This window comes from Falco biarmicus, chromosome Z (assembly GCF_023638135.1).
Source record: "Falco biarmicus isolate bFalBia1 chromosome Z, bFalBia1.pri, whole genome shotgun sequence".
NCBI lineage: Eukaryota > Metazoa > Chordata > Aves > Falconiformes > Falconidae > Falco > Falco biarmicus.
In genome coordinates this window covers 55,584,361-55,609,579 of record NC_079311.1, presented here as the reverse complement: position 1 = coordinate 55,609,579, position 25,219 = coordinate 55,584,361, and the positions used below count along the sequence as shown (strand labels likewise).

At 40.9% G+C, this 25,219-nt stretch overlaps 1 protein-coding gene across 2 annotated transcripts in view; it reads left to right on the top strand.

Annotated features, from left to right (window-relative positions):
- Window positions 1-25,219, top strand: part of SLC1A1 (solute carrier family 1 member 1) — a 59,618-nt gene that overhangs the window by 4,619 nt on the left and 29,780 nt on the right. For both annotated transcript variants that reach the window (XM_056324727.1, XM_056324726.1), the window contains exon 2: window positions 11,254-11,394. In XM_056324727.1, the coding sequence (XP_056180702.1) occupies window positions 11,268-11,394 (127 nt within the window). In that variant the 5' untranslated portion in view covers window positions 11,254-11,267. The remainder of the gene's footprint in view (window positions 1-11,253; window positions 11,395-25,219) is intronic.

The following is a 25,219-nucleotide window of genomic DNA, read 5'->3' as shown; positions in this document are numbered from 1 at the left end:
GGGGGGCGGCGGCGGGCGGAGCTGTCCGAGGTGGCTGCGCCCAGCCCGGGGAACGGGCCGAGTGCGGGGCAGGGAAGCGGCAGCCGGTGGTGTGAGGCCGGGGTGAAGTGACTGAGGGAGGGAGGGAGGTGGACATCTCCGGCATGCCCGAATACCTGGCTTTTGCGCCTCTGAAGTGACGTGTGTCCTGCCTGTACAGGATCAGGCACCTTGCTTGTGCAGTTCCTTTGTTGGAAGATTGAGGCTGGCATCAGACCTCCTTTTCTCTCTGCGCTTGAGAGCAAGATTGAAATATACATAGTTCCTATCTGTAACACCAACCTTGCAGAAACTTTGAGTGGTGCAGCTATAGCTATTTGCCAGGATTTAATGAGTGATGAACAGCCACTGGAGCTTCTGTTTTGTGCTTTATGGTATCACCCCAGTAATCCATATGTCAAAAATTGATTCTCTTTAGTTTTGATGAAAATTATTATTTTACATTATAGTATTAACTAGTAATATCTCCCTATAAGAACACTTTATGTTCACAGGCTTGTGATTAAAAAGAGGAAACAAAAATTGTCCAGTGCATTCACAACTACTAACTGAGGGCTGGACACTGTAATCAGATACAGGGAAATTGACAGCTGCTTTTATAAGCACTAGTTCCTTCTAAAATTCATCCATGTGAGCAGTGTCAACACATGCTAGCATTACTGGAAGCTCACCAGTGCATTCTTACAGGAATGAATGTCTTGCAGGGCAAAGATAACAACAGAACAATTAGTAACCTATCACTCTATTGACAGCCTCTCACCACATGGAAGGCCACCCTGAATCCAGGGAGCTCACCATACTCCTGAGGATAGGAAGTTTCTTTTGCAAATGTGTCCTGAAGCCTCTAAACCCCATGAACATATAAAGTCTTTCAGTTTCGAGCAAATTGTTTCTGTCTCTTGACAAGTGTAATTTAAAAATAAAAAGCCCATTCTGGATATGGAGTAAAGCTTCACTGTTTTTCATTTCCACTTCCTTGTACCTTTACCAAGAAGTGGCCTGTTAGCTTAGTTTAGGCTGTCTTCAATACCATTTCTCTTTGCTTGCACAATACAGTGTGAAGGTTACAAACAATGAAACAGATTTACTGCCTCTTGAAATACACTAGCAAAACCAGAGCTCTTTTCTTCACAACAGGAAAAAAATTAAAGGGTATATACTAAAGCAAAGGAATTATTGCCCTGTCAGTTTTTGACAAGTATAGTTATAAAGCAAACATCTGATTCCTTTCTTGAATGCTGAAGCATAACATTTTATTAGTTTGAAATTTATAACATGTGAAGACCAGACATCCTGAATAAACTGTGGTATCATGGAAATTTAACAGAAGAGTCTGGTTTCTTGCTGTTGTGATTTAGAGCTGCATAAATGATACTAGCGGCCTTTTATGCCTGTTTTAGACAGTTGTGATACTTGTCTGTGTGTTCTTTTCTGTTACACTGCATACAGTTTGATACAGGATGGGGACTGTTCAGAAGTTTGTGAAATGCAGCAATTCTGAAAGAATGTCTAAGTTTAATTTTAAAGACAGAAAGTAAAATGCGGAGTGGCTCAACACTTTGATATATTCATTAGTTTCAGAATAATGATGTTTCTGCATGTCACTGTCTGTGTCTCTTTAGTTTCCACTAAATTGCCTTTCCAGCTGCTTATCTCAATTTGTTACAGTCAGAATCATTCCATTGCCCTTTCAGCAAGGGTGTAGCTAGAAAGTGTGTCCTGTGTATTGTCCTTTCCTCTCAACAACCTTCCAGCAAGGAGACAGCTAGAACAGTATGTCCTGTCTGTTGTTCTTCCACCAAGGGGGCAGCTAGAACGGTATGTCCTGTTTATTGTTCCTTTCCTCTCATCACAGTTTAAAATGGAGGCTGTAACAAGGGTCAGAATCTGGCAGATATTCCCAGTTACTAGCTTTTCACGCTTCTTATACCATTGCCAACCCTTTAGTTTCTCGTGTTTTTAAGGGTCTTAAATGAAAATGTATTTTTCCTGATGTGCTGTATTGAGCTAGTATTTCTTGGGCTGTGTAGGATGCACAAGCGTGTTCATATAGCTTTGGGATACCAGACAAATGTTGTGGAAAGAGAAGAGAAGACCAGTGGGCTTTTACAGAAAAGAATGAGAAGCTCTAATTTTTTGGGTGGCATCAGAATTGTGACATTGGTGTTGTAATATGTTAGGCCATGTAAGTGAAATGTTAGACACTGGAACTGGACACATGACAGTATCTGAAATGAGTGACAAAAGGTGTCCAAATGAAAGCACTGTTTTATAAAATTGAGTGGATTTAGAAACGTATGGAAGCAACAAGACCTGTATGTGTCTGGATGACTGCAGAGAGGTCGTAGTTATGGAAGGCTCCCAAGTTACAGATGGGTGAGCTGAAGGAGAATGGTTGTGGTTTCAGAAGTAGCAGCTGAAAGGGGTCATGGGGAAGGTCTTCAAACGAAAAAGGGCAAGTTACTGTTGTCATATTACATTCCATTTTTACTGTAAAACAAAGGAATATGGGATAGAAATATACCTCCTGGGTGATCATATCTAGTCTACTGCTGCATCAGGTTACACCATTTTACATAAACTTCTGTAACATCTCATGCTCCACTTTAAAGCTGGATAGGCTTCATTGTGCTGCACATCCTCCTAGGAAGCTATATTGATCAGTCTGATTGTTGAAAGCCTTACAATTTCCAGTCTAAGTGTATTCAGGATCAATATGCATCCGTTTGTTAAAACATTGCTCTTTCTCTGCTATTCTAGCTCACTCATCCCTGTTGGACAAACCAAGCTCTTTAATCTCCTTTCAGAAGGTAGTCTCCTCATTCTTTCCATCACTCCACAGTCTGTCTTTGTGTGTTGCAGTTTGAGTTCACTTTTGCTGAAGCCTTAAGGAGTTTCACATGGTATTTCCCAGCAGAACAAGGGCTTTCACCAGGACACATCCAAATTTGTGAGGAAATGTAGGTTGTTTAGCTGCTGGGAAAGAGCTGTCTTTTTCCCCAGATTACTTAGTTTATGATATAATCTTGGTAATATGGCCTTTGTTATCTCAAGGTTGTAAGTGCTGTACTTCACAAACCTAATGAGTCACCAAGTTTGTTGAAAAGCTGTGAAAGAGGCAACTTGTATTTCTCATACAACTTATCTTAATAGAATTAAGGACTAACCAAGGAATTAATTCTTTGCAAAACCTGTCTGTATTTTTTCTGTTAATGGGCTGTCCCTATAGGTAGGTTCTGTATGGCAGTTTTTGCTAGTGTATTGAGATACATATACAGATGAAGTGCAATTGAGAAGTTTTTTTCTTTCCTTCAGCTGTATTCTTTTATCCTGGCTTTCTCAGATAGAAGTTACATCTGCATATGGTAAATATTTGGAAGATACATACACATGAAATTTATCTACAGCATATTTAGATAAATGAGAGGAAAGTAAGGGTCCAATAGGAGACACTGTTAAATTACCAAACAGTTTAGTACATTGGTGTTCTGGGGGAGCACTGCTTCAGCACCTGGCAGAACTGTGGTCACTCATAGTGACAGGAGAATGGCCACTATTTCCCTTTTCCTGGCTGAATGAAGTAACTGCCCTTGGTTTGATTAAGGGTGATGTGGGTCCTGTGCAGGGCTGCATTGCAGAGAGGCGGCTCTCTGTTATCAGTGACTGCTACATGCTGCTCTGTGTTACCAGCCCTAATACAGACCACTGCAGCGCCGAAAGCAGCAGGAGTTATATGACTCGGTCAGCTGCAGCAGGCTTCACACATGCTGTAAGGCAAGTACCCCACACTGGAGAAGCTGTTTTTCCCCCCTCTGGGCAATGCCATTCGTGCCTTCCCTTCATTCCTGAAGGTCCATCACAGGGAGTCACTGTCCACCTGAACTTTCCTCACACTGCAGTCAGATGACAGTGTGTCTTTTGTGTGAAGGAATTTACAACTACTGCACTGTCAACAGGTTAATCAGAGAGGACACAGGGGCGTCTCACTGCAGCAGAGGAATGAGCACACCTTCCTATAATACATTCCTACTACAGATTTTTCAATACACCAAGATCTGACTTGGGAACTTTCTTCTGGAAGATTTCTGAGGGAACTTTTCTTCATGTATCTTTGTAAGCAAGCTGGTAGTCTGGACACCACCAGCATCCACAGAGTTAAGATCAGTTGCCATACAATTATACCCCAGAGAGTCTAAATCCTACCTCAATAGTTGCCTGCAGTTTTCTAAGAATCTTGTTTTTCCCAGTAACATCAGTATGTTTATTGGAAGGAATATTAATTGTCAAGTAGAGTGTAAACCAGTAAAATAATATTTAAAAATATTAAAATAAATGCAGAGACACCTGAATTAATAAGCTGAAATAAGTTTATAAGTGTTATTATAAGTAATAATTTCCTCTATGTCCTCTATTTTAGTGTTCTGTAGTTGGCACTGTGTATTTCATTGTAGTTAAGAGATAGCCAGTGATAGTACAGAAACTTCAGAGAAACAAAATGGGTTTTATAAAATATTACTAGAGGACTCGGACTGTATCACAGACTGCAAAAATCTTGCCTGCCTGTGCTGCAATTGGACATATTTGTATTGAATGTTTTGTATTGTGTTTCAGATCAAGTCAGTGAACTTTGTTAGCCTTGTCAGTCCTATGAATCATCTACTGTAATGATAATCCAGTTAAGACCCACCAGTATGATAGAAGTCATTGTATTTTAGTTTGTAACGTGAACAGCATACCTTGTGAAATTATGAAGAGCTTAATCACTTTGTTATTAGCACAAGCCGTGTTGCTGCAGTACAATTAAACAATATCAGGTTTGAACTATGAGACGTGCCCATGTTTTTTCTTCCTTCAGTGCTGTATCAAAGCAAAATTTCTATAATTCCCCCAGTGTCCGTCAGTATCAGCCAGAATCACAACCTTTGCTCCAGAGAAAGAGTTTCTACATGCTGGAATTATATGAAAACAGGAAAAATAAATACCACAGCTGTTTACAGAGAGGGACATGGTGTAATTCAGGACAGACCATTTTATGAAGCAGTTTTAATTTTGTCCAGAAATATGCACAGGATTTTTTTTCCCATTTTCTTTATGGTTCATTCCTAAGGATCGTTCCCATAATAAAGTCAGTGGGAGTTAAAGGTGATGTGCTGTTTCTGTGGTGTCATGCACACTGACGGAGTGAGAATTCCCTGCCAGTTAACACTGTGCATCCCATACACATTGTCATTGTTGTCATTCATGAGTGAAAATAACACATTAGGGAGTCCTGCCAGTTAGATACTGATTTCACCTGCCTTATATTCTCTTTCAGTGAGAAATAGGACCAGGTATGCCTATGTGTGGACTTCAGTTACTGGTTTCTAAATTGTGAGTTGTTTTACCTGTGAATGAAGGTAAAGAAAGTAAAGGTGCATAGTGTCATGCCATCTTGTTATCAAAGATGTGATCAGGTTCTGAAAAGTATCTAACCCACAGTGGTAATGACATTAAACAAGTAATTACAGACACGTCATACTGCATGTCCTGAACAGATTTAGCTACCCAGGTTTTCTGAGTTTTCAAATTAAAGATCTGAATTGTGTTGACCCCACATAATTATACAAAAAAGGCTTCAGGATTTAGCCATCACTCCCTGAAAAACTGTGAATAGTCTCCACGTGTGGTTGCTCAGGAGGCTGCTGAGAGGGCAGCACATTTTTATGAGTTTACAGTGTTGTGGGACAATCTGTGACACTCCTCATGTGTGCTACTACAGATGAGCCCAGAGATTATGGAACTTGTCTGAACAGGTTCTGTGTTTCTTTTCTTACTCATTTCCAAATATGTGTCGTGAACTCCAGTACAGTACTTGAAGAAAACTATAGTACTCCTGTAGTTGCTCCCATGCAAATAATTTGCCTTTTTCCTGAAACATCACTTCAGAAACAACAGCAATATGCAAAAATACATACTTTAGATGTAGGGCAGATTGTGATAAATGAGTGTACACCAGATATCCAAATGTCACAGTTAGCTTTGCAGAATGCAGAACCTGCAACGTAATGGTCTCCCAACACACATTTTACTTAATTTCTGTGGTTCACTCACTGGATGCACATACAAGGCCAGACTGGTTCTGCCACATTGCTACACACAGCCATCATCTCCTGGGCCTTAGAAAGCCTAAGGCTTGGCAGATGTGATGGATCGAGTGCTGGCTACATGCAGTGCAGCCAGTTGCAGGTGCTATCCCCTCGCAGTGCTTCCTGCTCCTCCTTCCCTGGGTAACACAACAAAGAATGGGTCATCCCCGTACAATTGTATTCCCTCTGATTTTTCATGCTAGACTACCTGAAAGATGGGTGCCAACAGGTTTCTCGTGGTGTGCTCATGTTGAGTCATTTTCTTGAGTTCTGCTTTTCTTCTCTTGTTCTTCTCACCTTCACCCCTCAGTTCTCTTAGTTTGCATTTACAGCCTTTCTTTGAAGGATTTTCTGTCTGTTACCAAGCTTGCGAAAAGACTGTGTGCCACCTGGGAAAGTAGCACCAAGCAGTCAAGGCATGCGTTGTTTCATATGGGTTCAGACAAGAGAATTGTCCTGTGGCCTCTTCATCCATTGCAATCCCAGGGACCCAGACTGCACCTTCCACTTTCTGTGTCTGGCTGCTGGGAGAGAAAATGTAGACACCGTGCTGTACAGCGTGTGCTGTACTATGTGCAGTTGCAAAGGGTTATTTGCCTTAGAAAATAAAAATAAAAACACATGATTGTACTGTTTTATCCACCTTAATTCTTCCCTTCTGCCCAGCATGCAGAAATCTGGACCTTGAGCAGTACATAGCATTGAGCTGTAAGTAAAGGATTGCTTTTGTGGTGTAAATCAGAACCTGACTTAGCAATGTGAGCAAGAAGGAAAAGCAAGGAGAGGAGATGGAAAAGAAACAAAAACAATTTAGCGTGGACAAGAAGAAAGGTGGAGTAGTTGAAACTGAGGAAGGAAGAAGAGGGCAAGCAGGAAAAGTGAGGTTTTGCTCTTTAAAAAAAAGCAGAATTAAATCATTCCATAAATGAAAGAGACAAATGAAAAGAAAGGAAAAATCCTAATATATAGTAGCAGCCTTGCCTACTATAGGGTGTTTTGTGGTTGTTAGAAGTAATTACACATACAAGAATTAGTTCCAGAAATGGTGGAGTATCAGTAGCATTCATGTAGAAAAATTAACATTTTGTAAGACTTCCATCTATGCTTGCTTATGGCTGCAGTAATCAGTGTGATGTTAAAAGCGCTGGTGACCATGAGAAATATGTTTATAGTGGGCCACATTTTTTCCTGTGCATTTTAATTCCCCGGAAGAAAATTCCAGTTGAACTTGATATTGAGACCAGGATCAGGAAGTTCTATATTCGTCCATTTCCAGTACATAAGCAAATTTATTCTGCTAAATTTCTAACCTTTTCTTGTTACAAAATGAAATTTCTTCTTACAGTCATATGGTAAATTCAAGCAGCATGTGCTAGATGGTAGCTCCAATTAAAAGGTAGCTGCATTTTACTGTATTTTGGCATACTACCCAAATTAATATAGATACAAGTGCTCTGTCTGGTAAAGGAATAGTATGAACAAGAAAGTGAGAGCAATAATGTATTTTCAAGAGATTGTTGGAATAAGGAAGTCTATTCTCAGTTACTGCCACTAGATAAATAATACCCTCACAAAAAAAAACCCCACCCAACATTAAAGGGATATAAATTTATAAGGGAAAAAAATTAAGGAAAACCTGCTAAAATTTTGAGAGCACATGGAAGGTTTTTAGAGTAAAATCTAAAGTGGAAAAGAGAACTCTGAAGAACAAAAATGAGGGTGAATCTTCCTACCTGGCTAGTAATCCTGCTAAACGTACAATGATCAAAGCTCCCAGCTTCCCACAACAGTCACCACCTAGAATGAAAGGCACATGGTTAGAACGTGTCCTAGACACACCTTTGCAAAGTAAAGTGGCATTACACAGCTTTTAATAAACATACAGTGTAGTCTTGCTGTAATTTAAGCATATGCCTGCTGTAAGCTGTGTGAATAGTTTGAGACATGGAGATTACCCGTATGCTTAGATTCAGCTATTTGTGCTGCTGTTTTCAGGATCAAAGCCTTGGCAACATACTTCAGTACATGTAACCATTTTACAAACAGAGGTTTATCTTGCTGGGGTTTATTTTAAAGTGCAGGCTAATTACTTTCCACACTTTTAGTTCAGTCACTAGATTGGTAATAGACATCATTGTGTCTTATCATTCACTGATCAAATACATTTGCATAATACTGCAAATACCTTCAAGGCTATTAAGATTCAAGATTGACGCAAGGAATTTAAACTGTGCGAGCTCACTGGCACTGTAATGGGTTTGCATGGTAAGGTATTTAGGGGTGGGCTACAGGAGTGGCTTCTGTGAGAAGATGCCAGAAGGTTCCCCCATGTCCCATGGAGCCAATGACAGCTGGCTCCAAGATGGACTTGCCATGGGCCAAGGCCAAGCAATGGTGGTAGTGCATCTGGGATAGCATATTAACGGGGGTGGGGGTGGGGGAGGGGAGCAGGAAATATATGCACCAGCAGAAGAGCGGAGTAAGAAAGACTATTGTGAGAGCAACAGCTCTGCAGACACCAAGGTCAGTGAAGAAGGAGGGGGAGGAGGGGCTCCGGGTGTTGGAGCAGAGATTCCCCTGCAGCCTGTGGTGAAGACCATGGTGAGGCAGGCTGTGCCCTGCAGCCCATGGAAGTCCATGGTGTAGCAGATATCCACCTGCAGCCCATGGATGTCCACAGTGGAGCAGATCTCCGCCTGCAGCCCATGGAGGACCCCACGCTAGAGCAGGTGGATGCCCAAAGGAGTCTGTGACCTGTGGGAAGTCTGCGCTGAAGCAGGTTTGCTGGCAGGGCTTATGACCCCGTAGGGGACCCATGCTAGAGCAGTCCATTCCTGAGGGGCTGCACCCCATGGAAAGGACCCACAATGAAGCACCATGTGAAGAATTGCAGCCTGTGGGAAGGACTCATGTTGGAGAAGTTCACGGAGAACTGTCTCCCATGGGAGGAACCCCACACTGGAGCAGGGGAAGAGTGTGAGGAGGAAGTGGCAGAAACAGCGTGTGATGAACTGACCACAGCCCCCATTCTTCTGCACTGCTTAGGGGAATGAAATCAGGAATAAGTTAAGCTCAGGAAGAAGGACGGGGTTGGGGGAAGGTGTTTTTTTGTGATTTGAATGGTAATAAACTAATTTTCCCAAGTTGGGTCTGTTTTGCCCGTGATGGTAATTGCTGAGTGATCTCCCTGTCCTTATCTCGACCCAAGCGCCTTCCATTATGTTTTCTCTCCCCTGTCCAGTTGAGGAGTGAAGTGATAGAGTGGTTTTGGTAGGCTCCTGGCATTCAGCCAGAGTCAAACCACCCCAGGCATAGATGACATCTAAATCAGAAATTCTAGTAGTTAGTTAGAGCAGCCTATTTGCCTGAAAAGTTAACTTTTTCTTTTTTCATCTCTTTAATTGCAGGAAAGACTTGTTAGGAGTTTATAATCTGCCTGTTTTCTTTCAGCTTGTTTTTGCAGATGCAGATAGAGCACAGAAAAAATGTTTCATTATCTTTTTGTGCTCTCAGAGACAAATTCTGTGAAGCTATTAGTTTACATTTCTGCATCAACTAACATGCAAATAACTGTGTGAATTAGCATGAACCACAAACATGGTAAATCTTTAGGGAGAATTTTTGCAAAAATCTTAGTTCCTAGAAAAGAATGATGAGTTTCTTTCTTTAGTAGAAAATTGGGTATGGGATCCCTGTCTGTTTCCTTCAGTATCAACAGTAGAGACCAGTTGTCTGGATTTGTCTAAAATGTGGTTTTGAACCTGCTGGTATTGTCTGCCTCCACAACTTCAATCACTTAAAATAAGGAATGTGTCCTATAAGCCTGTGTAGTCAAACTTTACACCAGCTTCTTGAGCAACATCTAACTTAAATGCCTTGCATGCCATCAAAAAATAAAACTGGGATAAGAGGTGTATTTGGCTTGGGCAATAGCAGCTTTCCTGGGATGCTGCAACTTTACATGAGCCACTGAGGCTGGTAAAGGTAGGCTGGTAGCACCTTTTTGTGCTGTTGTAACGATTGTGCTGCAAAATATACACCATTGATGTCATTAAAATATGGAAGGGTGTAAATAATTCCATTCACTTCAGTGAGGCTATTCATATGAATAAGACCTTTCAGCACTCTGTGGATAATGAAGGGTTCAGAGTTGCTGTGTCTTTTACTGAATCCAGTTAGAAATTGGATCTGTTGATACTCAGTTTAGCCAGGACTGAAGCATTACAAAGTTCATATGTGGAACAACAGTCATAATGCTTTCTCAACACTGATCAACACATTTCCTATACCAGTGATTTTCATTTGAAAATCATGTTAAAGTGGAAAATAAAAGTATTGCCTGTCAGACTGAAGATATTTGTCTTTCGGTCTATAATTAATTTTCTTTTGGTAGAACTCTTACCTGTGGTATGTCTCAGAAGCTAAGCTGTCTGTTAATTCATCTAATCCAGAGATAAGAGGAAGTATCAAGGTGCCTTGTGCCATGGCTCAGTCACTGATAACCTTATAGTATGGTATTTTGTAGACTGGTCAGGTAGTGGAATGTGTGTGAAATAGGCTGAGTGTGTTTTTGTTGATCGGTTTCCTGGAAATTAATTTAGTGATTGTGATCACACTCCTCTTTAATTATATAGAGCACCAGTTACTGAAAGTATTGCTGCTGGGTAGATATATTTTTGCCAGTACAAATTATCTACAATATTTATACCATTTACTTGCTTTCTTTAATTTTGGTAGTGTCTATATACTATATTGATTTTTTCTTAATGCCAGTTGTAGGTCTTCTAGAACTAGTGAAAGCAGGTAAAAAGTCACTGCTAGACTGGACTGATTGAATCAGATTTGTCCAAAGATACACCTGAAGACATCCTTCAAGTTCAGAATTACATGTGTTATTACTGTGCCTATTATCAATATATAGAACAGAAAAGGAAGCATCTCTAATTTGCTTTAGAAGTTCCACAATGGCTGTAAAAAAGTGTCTGTTGCTCGCTCTTTGTGTTTTACTGTTCTTATCCTATTTTTCCTCCTTTTCCCCGTGTCTGTAAAGTACTGCTAATTTATGTCACATTTTGTATGTGCTTTTTAGGTATTGGAGTTGGCATGCTGGTACGGGAATATGGCAAACTGTCTAACCTGGATAAATTCTACTTTTCCTTTCCTGGGGAAGTGCTGATGAGAATGCTGAAACTCATCATTCTGCCATTAATCATATCAAGTATGATTACAGGTATGACTGGAAATGTACTGTTAGCTGATGAGATTATCATTGTGGTTTAGCTTTCTTTCTAAAAGAAATAACCTTTAAAAACAATATGATGGAACTCTATAATGAAACGTATAGATTGCATATATGTAGATTAAGCTTTTGTGTGTATAAGAGTGGATTTGGAAGGCTTAGCACCATTATCTGGTAATTAAGTTATAAAGAGCTGTGAGATAACAACTTACATGTTTATAGATTCTTCTGTCTCTTTTCTCCCCATTTTCAGGAGTGGGTTAAACAGTTGCAAATTGCAAGCCCAAAGCTGCAACTGCATATTCTCAGGTACAGAGTTAACTACTGTAAATATTCTCATGCTGCCATTTCACAAGAAGGGGAGAGCTGATCTCATAGTTTACTGATGTAAAAAGAGAAGATCCCTCACTTACACTTCCCTGGTCTCAACAGACTCCCACAGGGTACCTTGCATGAGCTCTGGCATTTGCTGGATCCTTCTGTGAATCCATTCAATTCACTGACCTGACAGAAAACCATTAATGAGGACAAAACCCCCACAAATCTGGTATGCTTAATGCAAAGGAGTTGTGGGGAAGTGTAAGAGAGTGGGGAGGGAGATTGTGTGGCCAGGAAGGGGTTATGGAAAGAAGAGCAAAACTTCCCTCTTTTGCAAGGAACAAGCAAGCCGCTATCTGGAACCCCACCATGGCATGCCAGAATTTGCTAACAGCTCACACAGTAGGGAAAGATTTAGAAAGATTTGCCAAAGCAAGCCCAAAGCAAAGGAATGTCAAATAGCCTTTCTTAAAAAAAAAAAAGGTAAAGAAAGCCAAACAAACTTGTCTTTATTCTTTAAGCCTTTGCTGAGGGAACAAAGGTTGTGGCTATCTTGTTTTAGCTTCCTACAGTTCATCAGGACACATTTGTCACTATACTGTCCCCTTTCAACTCCACAAAGCCTCTATTTCAGGAACATATTCATTTCCAGGTGTTTGTTGTTTGGTTGGATGGTCATGGAAATACATCAGACATTTGACTACAGAAAAGGAGAGCATCTTGTCAAAATGAAAGGTGAATTTAGATCATGCTGTGAAAGTGCTTTCAGAAATAGGATATTGCATACAAACTCCCAGTCTCCTCAAAGTTCATGGCCAAAAGTATCACTAATTTCAGCAGCGCGCCCCAAAGTGGGCCTGTGACAGGAAGAGCCTAAGGGAAGCTGCCAGGGCCCTTGGGGTGTACCTGTAATGCATGATGACAGGCACCCAGTGTTAGAACTGAAATGGAGAATTTCAACAGCTGCAAGACTGAGACATCCAGAAAGGAAAGCTGCAAGAGGCAGAGTGAGAAGTGGCAGCAGAAAATAACCAAGGGCTGTGTCCAAAGGAATGAAAGGAGATGGAACAATTTTTATATGTAAAGGAGAGAAGAAAAAAGACAGGAATAAAAAGGGCTTGGTGTTTTAATTAATAGAAAGGACAGCAGCATTTTTACAGAGGAGGAAACGAGACTTAAAGCAAAGGAAAACTGAACTCTTACCATGTTGAACTGGAGTCTGTGACAGGAGATCCAGGAGAAGCTACCAAGATAAGACTAATGTATTACTTTTTTCAAGCAAGCCTTTATTTGTGATTGTAGTTGGGCCTATGTCTTCAGAAATAAATAACACCTATATAAATTATATCATTATTAAAATAAGTTGTGTCATTAGCATAAATGTATCCCTGTCCAGCTCTTGTAGGGAACAAGAATTCATGCTGTTAAAAATACTGTGCTGCTTTTTAATATTTAACATTCCAGTATGAGTAAACTGCATTTGTAACTGCTAACCAAGCTTGGATTTTAAAGATCACATATCACAGGAGTTAAATTCATATACAGAGATGAGAAGGAGATGCTCTGATTCTGTCCTTGACGTATCCAATTTATATAGAAAAGATGAGCTAATTTTTTCTGCACTTTTATGTTATGTTTTTAGGCAAGAAAAAAGAAACAAGATTGATAAAGAGCAGAAGTTACTTCAATAGAATATGTAGAGCTTTGCTGCTTTTGAAGAGAAAAGCACGAGCTGTATCTATGCAAGTAATGCTGAAATGAGTGACAAGCAAATGGACTAGGCATGTCTGTGTGTGATGGTTTTCACTGTTCACCTGTGTCTTTCTTCAGGATGTTTGACATATTTTGCCTTTTGTAAAAGAAATGTGGTAACCTTCCAAGCATCACAAATGCACATTTGAATTGAATAAGTAGGCCTGTGTGTAATCGTAATGCATGCTAGACATGTTTCCTCTTTCAGAGAGTCATACAGAATGGTTGAGGTTGGAATGGACCTCTTGGGAACATCTAGTCCAACTTCCCCTGCTCAAGCAGGGTCAGCTAGAACATGTTGCCCTGGACTGTGTCCAGTCAGATTTTTAATACCTTTCAAGCATGGAGATTCCACAACCTCTCATGGCAACGTGTTTGACCAGCCTTACAGTAAAAGTGTTTTCCTGTTCAAATGAAATTTCATGAATTTTAATTTTTGCCCATTGCCTCTTGTCTTGTGTCTGGGCACCACTGAGAAGAGTCTGGCTCTGTCTTCTTCATTCCCACCTATCAGGTATTTATACACATGAATAAGGTCTCCCTGAGCCTTTTCTTCTCCAGACTCAACAGTCCTAGCTCTTTCAGCCTTTCATCATGTGAAAGATGCTCCAGTCCCCTAATTGTCTTCGTGGCCCTTCACTGGACTTGGTCCAGTAAGTCCATCTCTTGCTGGTACTGGGGAACCCAGAATTGGACACAGTACTCCAGGTGTGGCCTCATCAGTGCTGTGTTCAGAGAAAAGATCACCTCCTTCCACATGCTGGCAGTGCTCTTCATAATGCTGTCAGGAGGCTGTTGGCCACCTTTGCTACAAGACGTTACTGTATCATGGTCAGCATGTTGTCCATCAGGACCTCAGGTCCTTCTCTTCAGAGCTGTTCTGCAGCCCGTCAGCCTCTAGCATGTACTGGTGCCTTTATTCTTTCCCAGGTGTAGAGCTTTGCATTTATGCTTGTTGATCTTTCTCTCAGATGAATTCCCTAACCCATCCAGGTACCTCTGAATGGCAGTATAACCATCTCACGTATCAGCCACTCCTCCCAGTTTTGAATCGTCTATGAACTTGCTGAGGGGGCACTCTGTCCCATCATCTGGGTCAATATGAAGATGTTAAATAGTATTAGCCCCAGTATTGACCTCTGGGGTACACCAGTAGTGACTTGCCTCCAATCAGACTTGTGCTGGTCATCAGAACCTTCTAAGTCTGGCTATTGAGCCAGTTTTCACTTCACCTCACTGTGCAATTATCTAACCTGTACTTTGTCAGTTTTTCTGTGGGGATGTTACGCAAGACAGTGTCAAAAGCCGTACTAAAGTCAAGGTAGACAACATGACCTCTTTGCTAAAATTCTGAATTTTAGTGCCAAAGCAAAATTCACACTTCAAAAAAATACTGTAAAGAATAGTACAGAGGTGAATGAAAGATCTAAGGAGGATCCAAGGTGTGTCTTCAGCTATGTCTGTAAACAAGGCAGGCACCTCACTGTTAGTGGCAAAGGCACATCTCTGCATTTGGCTGTGAACCTTCCCTGAAATGAGACAGAAAAGTATTTTGCTCAAAAGTAACCTCCTCGTGATTATCTAAATGCAGGACATATAAGGATAGCACCAGAACCTGCATGCAAGTTGCCTTTGGTGGTACCAAATGTGTTCTGAATATCCACCTCCTGAGGATTTGCATATTATGCAGTCCCATATAGGGCTTATATCCAGTGATCAGAGCTTCAGACCTGTATGTGCACACATGCCCAGTGGCAGACATTTAGGGCCCCAATACGTAAAAGTTACTGCAGTAAAACTAGTGACAACACGTCAACTGGTCCTGAATGACTGTCTTTAGTTCACAAGCTAAGGGGATGCTACTTACCTCACCATGGGAGAAAGTTAAACATTAAGTCATGTTGTTATGCCTTTGCTGCAGGCTGAGTGCACGCAGAGGCAGTTGCAATGGCTTATTTGGTGCATAACTGTAACCAGACCATGGTGCTGGTTCCAAAGGCATCTAGGAAGTTTTGATGCCTACAGGAGACTATTTTGTGAATGTATGTGATGTCAAAATATTGGATTTTGGTAACTAGTAACACTTTTGCACAAGAATCACCAAGAGGTTGAAAATACAATCTGTAGTTTTGTTTTTTAGGTTTAGAATGTCTTAAAAGGTAATGTTACATCCTGAAAAGCATCAGCTTTTAGGACAGTGAGTTATGCACAAATGCATGTCCCATGACCAGATCCATGTCCATTTGGACATAAAGATATAAATCAAGCATACAGCAAAGACAGTGATGGGGGGGGGAATCACTACTTGAGATTCCAGGAATATCTGCAAAATTTAAACTATTAGTAATTTTCATTTTGTTGACGAAAGTCCTGTCATAGTGGAAAAACTCTCACTGACTTCTTCAATTAAAGCAGGAACACTTTTACTCTATTTTCAAATTGAAAAGGCAAAATTCTCCCTCTGGTTAAATAGAGGGCTTTGTAGAATATGGTTTTCCTTTGCAAACCAGGTTCCTCAGCGTGTAAAAGAGGGAATACATTGTTTACATCCTTATTTTGTGTAGCCTACCTGTTGCAATTTGTGAAATTTTCCCACTGGCCTGCCTCAGGCTGAACTGTAACCTAGTAAAAACTAACATAAGCACTAAGCATTTATTTATTTGGAAAAATTTTAAAATCATGGTTAATAGGTCCTTGCTTAGGGGACAGAAGAGTCTGAGTAGTGCCATGCTCTTTCAAATTATTCTTGGTTTACCTTACAGCCAAATTTTAATTGTTCTGTTATCATAATTATTTTAATGGATGGCAGATGTAATTTTAATTTACTCAGACCCATAAGTCCAGAACTGATAATTCAGTTCAAAAAACCTAGCTCTTTTGGATCTTCATGAGATTTCTATCTCTCAAATTAGTTAATAGTACACTAATGCATCATGCATGTGAAGGAATTATTTGTTTCCTCCTGTAGTGACAAGAGAAAATTGAAAATGAAAATCAAAAAGATTTTGTAATTCAAGACCATTTCTGTGACATCCAGAACTACACCTGTACTGAGTGTAATATTCCACACTCCAAATCCACTTCTTTGAAGTAATGCTCTGAAAGAAGAAATTATTAGGCAAATACCAAATATATATTATTTTTAGGTGCCCTGCAGGGAGAAATAATTGAGAGGAATCTCTTGTGTGCTTCCTGGGAGTTTTGAGGCTTAAATCTAATCATTCTGGGAGTACTTAAAAGCCTATAAAATGTCTCTGAAAGTCTTGGAAATTCAACACTCTCAATTTCATTCAGAGAATGAAAATTTTATAGAATTCTGCAGTACATTTTTTCATATCTGCATACTGAGCAGACTAGTCCCCTTTAATCACTTTTAACCTTCTTTTTAATGGACTGAGATTCACAGGGTATGTAATGGCAGTAATGTTTGCAGGTGTGTTTTCTGTCTGGATCGCATCAGAACTTAGGCTGGAGACAACTGTCCAATTTCCTGAACAGTTGTTCCTCTGTACTTGGGTACAAGCTGGCACAGTGAAGCTGGGCCATGTGACTTTTCCCATTTGTAGAGACTATTGCTTTCCCTGTGGAAAGAGGATATTGAATTGTGGCTGATGGATGGGTATCTTGAGTAGGTTATTTGTTCTTTTCCATTGTTCAAAATTCAAGTGTCAGTTTCCTACCTTGCATCTATATTTGGGAAGTTACTAGTTTGCTTTATCCCAGTGCCACCGAGTTTAGTTAATGGAGACAAAATGTACAAAATGGGAGACAAAGGAGCTGGAATGCAATGAGAAAAAAAGCAGAATAGAGTATTAATCAGTTTGTTCTTATTTCTCATGTGTATCTATCTTTGAAAGTCAGAACAGATCAGACTTAAACAACTTGGGATTGTTTTGGGTTTTTTTTTGTCCGGAGTTAAAACACACTGAGCCTCTGCCTGCGCTCAGGAATAGACCTGCTAGTTCCATTAGATGCAAAACATCAAGAGATTTGCAGTACTGTAAAGGAGCACAGACAAGGAAATGGTGGGAGAACAAATCTGTTTTGTTTCCTATAATGCAGGGCTTCTAAATCAATTTTCCTTTGGTATCACCATTCCTGGGGTGGCAGTTGCTTCAACAGTTTCCATTTCTGCAAGTCCAAGAAGCACAGCTATTGAGAGGTGCTCTGTGACTGAGGCATCCTTAACAGGCCCTGTGCATCACCAGCAATTACACTAGTTTCCCATTCTTGGGGAATCCTTGATCTACCTTGACATACTCAAGAGACTGTCTCTTGAGATACCTATGTGTTCCTTGCTTGCTTTTCTATGTTTCTGAAGCCAAAAGAACCACCAAGAAAGCAGGTCCTATGTATATTAGTAAACTAGTTATCTGGGCTCAGGTAGGAAACTCACCTTGTCCCTTTGTATCATGTACATTGTGCAAAGGACAGAAAATATTACACCACTGTTAATGAGTTTTGACTTCAGTTGTACTGGTGGATGCTGAAGGTCCTGTTCCTGCTGTCAATGTGCAGTCATTGAGGCAGGGAGGACTGTGGAGTCATGGGCTATTAATGGACAAGGCTTTGTGCCCATCCTCTTTGGATTACTTCTATCACAGTCATCTACTCCTTTCCCATCAATATCAGTTGACCTTATGCAACTGAGACAGCCCTTACATTATTTAAGGTTTTAAATTATAGTCATAAAATCTCAAAGTGCACTTCTGGTTCATGGAGCATGATTACCACCAGCTCTCAAGGGCAAAGAGCCCTAACACAACAGCCATTCTGTAGCACTGGCAGTCACTGCCTCCTGTTCCAGCCATAGCACTGGGGGGTTGCTGGTGGCACCGCTATGGATGTGTCTGAAGTGAGTCGGTAGCTTCTTCCTTTCTGTTCTGGATCTAAACAGATTCTGGATTTAAACCACAATTCCACTATATAAAACACATTGCATTTGCTTTTTTCTCCATTTACTGGTGTGTGGACTTTATAATCAATTAAAAAATGTAGTCTCATGTTAAAGTTTTCTTTTTAAGAGTCCAGAAGCTGAAACTTGTCCACCTATGTTTTACCACCACTAATTCTGAGGTAATTTGAGTACTTCCAGTACTTCAGGTTTTCTGTATTCACTCCATATATATTTCACTGCAACAGTGCCGAGTCTATATTTCTGCTACATCCATGAACCGAACCCGAGTTCTGTTATGAATGTTGCTAGCCTGTCCATCTTGGCAGATTGATGTGTAACCTTCCTGCCTTATCAGCTCTTATTATATTCCACCTAAAGAATATCATATTTCCTGAAAAGGCATTAACTTGAGATTATATAACCTCTAAGAGCTTTCTAGAGGAAAATTAAAATTTTCCTACAAGTGATAGTTCGCAAACAAGAGTACTAATACCTTCTTTCTAGGCAATGTACTCCAGTAAGCTGTCAAGGGAAAGATGCTGCAGCACTGATTGTGCCAACTGCCTACAGGGCAGCACAACCATCCCTTAGCAATCCAGGGTCAGAAATTTTTCTTTACATCTTACCTGAACTTCCTTCCATTTTATAATTATTTCATCCCTTTCGTTGTCATAAACAATGTATTAATTTCCCATTTATTTCTCCCTTTCTATCTATTATTTAGAAAGGCTCGTAACAACTGCTCTTTCAGCCCCATCCTACTTAATCCAGGACAGCCCTTTCGGTATTTGGAATACTCTTTGCAACTATTAGTGCATTCCATTAATTAATCTGGGTTTTTAAAAATAAGTTAGTATTTTTTCAATGCCTCTTCAAAGTTAGAAGACCAATATTTATCATGCTAAGCCAGTGGTAGTTTCACTAGATCGTACAAATAGGAACTGAGAATTTGCTCATTTAAACTTTTTTTGTGGTATTTAAATGGAACTAGCAGATGCTTACTTGTTACTTGTATGCATCTATCTCTCTTCCTCCCTCTCCGCCCACCCCAGTTTGCTAGTTTTCTTCAGTTCATTTGAAAGGCATTTTTCTGTTGCATTTACACAACAGTACTAGTGGAATAACAATTTTTGCTCCAAAGAAGAGATTTCTATCAATCTATTGAAAAGGTAATTGCTACAAGCTGTCATAGAAATCTTTTTCCTTTACAGTAACAATGAAATTTGAATAGACAGGATAACTGCTGTTATAGAGGGACTGGCAGCATAGGAATGGAAGACTCTTAGTAACAAACACTAAAAACACAGGTAGTGGGTCACCAAATATCTCATTTGAGAAACTGCTTGTCGCAGTGTCTTTGGGGCTTCCGTTTGCCATAGCTTCTTCATTACCTGATCTTCTCTGCCAACATCTGACTCAAAACTGTCCTCCTAATGAGACTACAATAACAATATGTCATTGTTAGCTAGTGGAAGACTAGATACAAGAGATAATTTAGAGCCCCATGACACAGTAAACAAGGAGGATAAAATAGAATTATATGAGATGCAAGTGCAAGATGGTTGAAAATGCTCTACAGGTAATAACAGGTAATTATTACAAGTATAATATAACAGGTAATATAAAAAAATACAGATAAAACCACCTGTTTCTCAGATGATGCTCAGTGAAGTTGTGCATAAATCTGTGCTGTGTGAAGTTCTGAATGTGGGCAGTATTTCAGTAGACAGATGTGAAATGCTTGTTCAGTCCTGACAGTCCTGTTCGTACGCAAGGGATGCAGTACTGCATTTCCTAGAGAATTACACAGAGCAAAGTGAAAAGGAGCAAAAGTTTCACTGTTCAGCCCTTGGAAAGGCAACAACAGTATTTCCTGTTGAACCTGATTTTTAAACTTAGATTTCAGGGAGAATATGAAGTGAGCTTTCAGGAGATTAATCACAGTCAGGGTAAACTTGTACTGTAAGATCATCCCAACTAAAGGGGTGGAATGGGGGAGAAAAGGCTCAGAGTCTGGAATGGGAAGACGGAAATATCACAGATGAGTCAAAGATGGCTTCAGTAAAGTACAGGGTCTGAATTCACTAGTGTTATGGTGATTCCCCCTGCAGCAGTTATTGTCTCAAATGTATACAGCACTGTTTTGCCTTCAAAAAGTGAGGATAGGCCAAGGACAAAAGGACAGAGGACAGCTGGCTTTGGTGATCTTCCTTGTTTTTCAGAAACCCAGAGAGGAGCATTTTTCACACAGGAAATGAAGAGGTAGTAGTAGGATTGCCTTGCGAAAGCAGGCGTCCAAAGAGGATATAGCCATATCACCAAGAGACTGGATGGGTCAAAAAAGTTTGGATTAGTTGGCGAATTTAACATTTAGTCTGTCCATACCCTTTCTGAGTCTCAGGCAGTGTGACTCCAACACGTATCCTTGTTGAGGAAGAATCACTGTAGACTAATGAACCACAAGAGAGATTGCATAGGTGACACCAGGCACATTCAAAAATCTCTCCGAGCCTGACTTGATGTTGAACTGTCCCCAATTCGTAGAACAGCAGAAAGGACCTTTCCCTGCTGTGAAAAGGAAACCTCCCCACTTGTATCCATCACGTGGCTCTCAAACAGTGATAACATTTACATGGAAATAGGATGAAATCTAATCTTAGAAGTGAGATTCTTTTCTTTCCTGGCAATAGCTGATTAAAGCTGGAGGTAGCCCATGAAACAAGAATGCAAATTTGGATTCTCTTAGACACACAGAGGAAGAAGAAAGTAAACAATAAGCTTGCTACACAAGTCAACACTGGAGCAGGAATTTGGTGTTCAGTTCCTCAAGCAAAAATTACATGTCACTTCTGAAGTTACAGGCCAAATACTGTTTTAGTATTAGTAGTGCTTCCCATTGCAAATAGAAGAAGAGTATGGCAACTAATTCAAGATTGTCACTTGCCTCTAAGAAAGATTGCTGTTATGACTTGGCCACCAGCTCTGTGATGATTGGAGGATTCAATGAGAATGGCCAGTACAAGGTAAATGACATTCTGAAAAAACAAATTAGAACGGAGAGGTCATACCACACAGTCAGATGCAGTTGAGGTTTTGATACTGCTCATGCCAAACGCTCCCAGCTCCATCTTTTAAAGCCAAGGAACTTCACGCATTTCAGTCAGCTATCCTTTTATCAAGGGCATTGTGTCTGCACTGCTTCATTCTCCTGCCCCCAGTGTTTTTCAAAGAGTAAATCTTACATTTTTGCATCAACACATAATATAGTGCATCCCTGACAATAAACCAACATTACTATTTTTATATGAAACATTGTGGTCCCCTTAGAAGGATTGCTTACTGAAAGTCTCTATAGGCATTTTAAGATTCTCTGATGTTTTCGTATTTTCATATGTCGGTTGTAACATTCTGTAAAAAACTTTTAAATGGACCTGACTACCCTGGATGTCCATCATATCACTTCTGTGGTCTAGTGACTGCACATTACAGGCCAGAAGAGCCAGGACGGAAGGGAAAAATTAAAACATGTACAACTCGGAGAAGTTGAGAGTTATTTTGTGATTCCTCTAGCGTCAGCAGAAATTTCTCAGTTAAACCAATAAGGCTGATGACAGTTTGAAGCAGTTGAACTGTATTTTGACCTTGAATCAACACCTTAGTTGTAGATGAGAAGGTGTAAAAGCCATAGTGTTCTACTTTTCAGGAATTTTTGTCACTGTATTTTTGTGACAATAGTGAATTAGATGTCAGAACACTGGGAGAATTGTGTACGGTTGATGTGTGCTATACTTCACTTATTTCTCCTGTCCTGGTTTTGGATGGGATAGAGTTAATTTTATTAGTAGCTGGTGCAGTGCTGTGTATTAGCTTTGGTGTGAGGTCAGCGTTGAAAACCACTGATGTTTTCAGTTGTTGCTAGGTAATATTTATACTAAGTCATGGACTTTTCAGTTTTTTGAGAAGGCTGGAGGGGCACAAGGAATGAGGAGGGGACACACAGGCCAGCTGATCTGAACTAGCTTAAGAGGTATTCCATACGATGGGATGTCATGCTCGGTATATAAAATTGGGGGTCGATGGGGGCAGACTGATGGTTGCTCAGGGACTGGGTGGGCATCAGTCAGCAGGTGGTGAGCAGCTGTATTGTGCATCACTTGTTTTCTTTCCTCCTTTCCCTTTGGATTTTATTCTTTTTCCCCTCTCCCTTCTTTTCATTATAACTTTTATTATTATTACTGCTCTTTCATTTGTATTTTATTTCAATTATTAGATTGTTTTTATATCAACTCTCAAGTTTTACATTCCTTTCTGATTCTCCTCCCCACCCCTCTGGGTGAGGCGAGAGTGAGCGAGCAGCTGTGTGGCGCTTTGTTACCAGCTGGGGTTAAACCACGACGGCCCTTTTTGGTGCCCAGCATGGTGCACAAAGGGTTGAAATAACAAGAAGTCTAATCAGATTGTGTTAGAACAAAATTGTTGTTGGTATTTATTGGATTGGATTAATAATCATTAGCCACAATGCTGATTTCTCTGCTCTTGAAGTTGCTGCCCATGGTCTCAGGGTTGCATTATTTAATTTGCTTACAGTATATGTTCCCTGTTGTGCGGTTTGTTTTCCATGGGACATGGCCTAAACTTATCATAGCGTTGTACTATATAGTAGTGTTTTATGATATGATGGACTCAATGGTTATAAAACTAATCTGGTCTGTGTACTCAGTGTTGTTGTTGCCCCTGTGTGTCAGGTGGTCCCTGGCAGGGAGTGCCAACAACTGCATCTTTGGCTTTGTTTTCCTGGAGAGTCAGCCTGTGGGTGGGGTCCACGACTCCCCCTTGTCCCCAGAGCTAATTACTGAAACATTTTGGATTTTTGGAAATTCTGAATATCTTTGGTCCATCAGAAGCACTCTAGCACAGGTCCTGACCCTCTTGCTAGGAATACTGAATGTGGAAAACTCTCCACCTCCTGAATCCGGTGGAGATACACACAATCGGTTGTAACTACCCTAGCCTCAGTGGCAGAAACAACAGCTGTTACAGCCCCTGCGGCCACTCCAGCCGCATGACAGGCAGCAGCTACTCCAGCCCCTGTGGCAGGCACGGCACCACAACGAGTGATGCAGAAGACCAACCTGTGTCAGTGTCAGTGGCCCCTATACAGAAGAAAAAAAATAAAGGGAGAGCAGCTTATTTGGGAAAGGAGGACAATGAAGCAGGCCCATCACAGGAACAAGATGAAGACAAACAAGAGATAACCTCTTGATCCCTATGTCTGAACGAACTGCGGGATATGCAGAAAGTTTATGCCTGTCAGTCAGGTGAACACATTATCACCTGGTTGCTTTGATGCTGAGATAATGGGGCTAGTAGTACAGAAGTGGAGGGTAGGGAAGCCAAGTAGCTGGGGTCACTTTCTAAAGCAGGGGGCATTGACAAGGCAATTGGAAAAGGAATGTGAGCCCTCAGCCTTTGGAACCAAATCCTGTCAAGCCTTAAGGAAAGGGATCCCTACACTGAGGATATTACATGTTGCCCAAGCAAGCGGACTGCACTGGAGGAATGTGTCTGGTACTTGAGTGAATTAGCTGTGAAAGAGATGATTTATTATGACTGAGGCAATCCACAGTCACCCACAGATCCCACTGATGTCCTATGCACACAACCCGTGTGGCAGAAATTGGTACAGAGCGCACCATCATCGTATGCCAGCTCATTGGCAGTAATGGGTTGGAAAGGCAACGCACGACCAATTCCAGGACTGCCTTTGCCTGAAGCAGGAATGACCCAAACTGTTTTCCCAAACATATTTTTAAGGTGTACTACAGGAACTTTATCCCCTTCTACAGTATTTGAAAGCTTTGACTGGGCAGGGCCAGCTCAGCTGGCAGATCCTCTGGTGTTGACTAACCAAGTGGCCTTTGCTAAATGTATCTCCCCGTGTTTGAAAGTTCCACCACCCATTGCTTTCAGTGCAGTCCATTACATTGTTAAATTTTCCCGGAGGCTCGTGCATGATAGGGGATGTGATGTATACACTCAGTGCCATGCTCTTTGGCCAAAACGTCTATGAGATTGGTTCAGAAAGGAGTTCCGTTGCCTGATTCAGTTCTTTCTGGGGTGCCATGTCACCACAAGACTTTCTCTGTCAAGGCCCAGGATAGTGTTCTGGGCAGTGCCATGGGGCACAGGGTATGTTTCCAGCCATCCAGTGGTTGCTACCACCATTGTAGGCACATGGCGCTTGCCTTGGCATGTCTGTGCAAGTGTGATACAGTCAATCTGCCAAGCCTCCTCATATTTAAATTTTATCCATCAACCTCCATACCAATAAGGCTTTAACCATTTGGGTTGCTTAATTGCAGCGTGTGTTTCACATTCATGGATTACCTGTGCAATAGTGTCCATGGTTAAGTCCACCCCTCATTCTGGGGCCCATCTGTATGTTGCATCTCTTCCCTGATGGCCTGAAGTGTCATGAGCCCACCGAGCTATATATAATTCACCTTGATGTTGCCAATCCAAATCTACCTGAGCCACTTCAGTCTTGGCTGCTTGATCTACCTGCTGGTTGTTTAGGTGTTCTTCAGTGGCCTGGCTATTGGGTACAGGAGCATCTACATGATGTCCTTTTACAGCCAGGTTCTCCACCAGGGCAGCAATATCTTGCCATAATGCAGCAGCCCAGATGGGTTTACCTCTGCATTGTCAAATACTTTGCTTCCATTGCCATAGCCACACACAAAGGACATTTGCCACCATCCATGAGTCAGTATAGAGGTGAAGTGTTGGCCATCTTTCTTGTTCAGCAACATCTAAAGCCATCTTGATGGCTTTCACCTCTGCAAACTG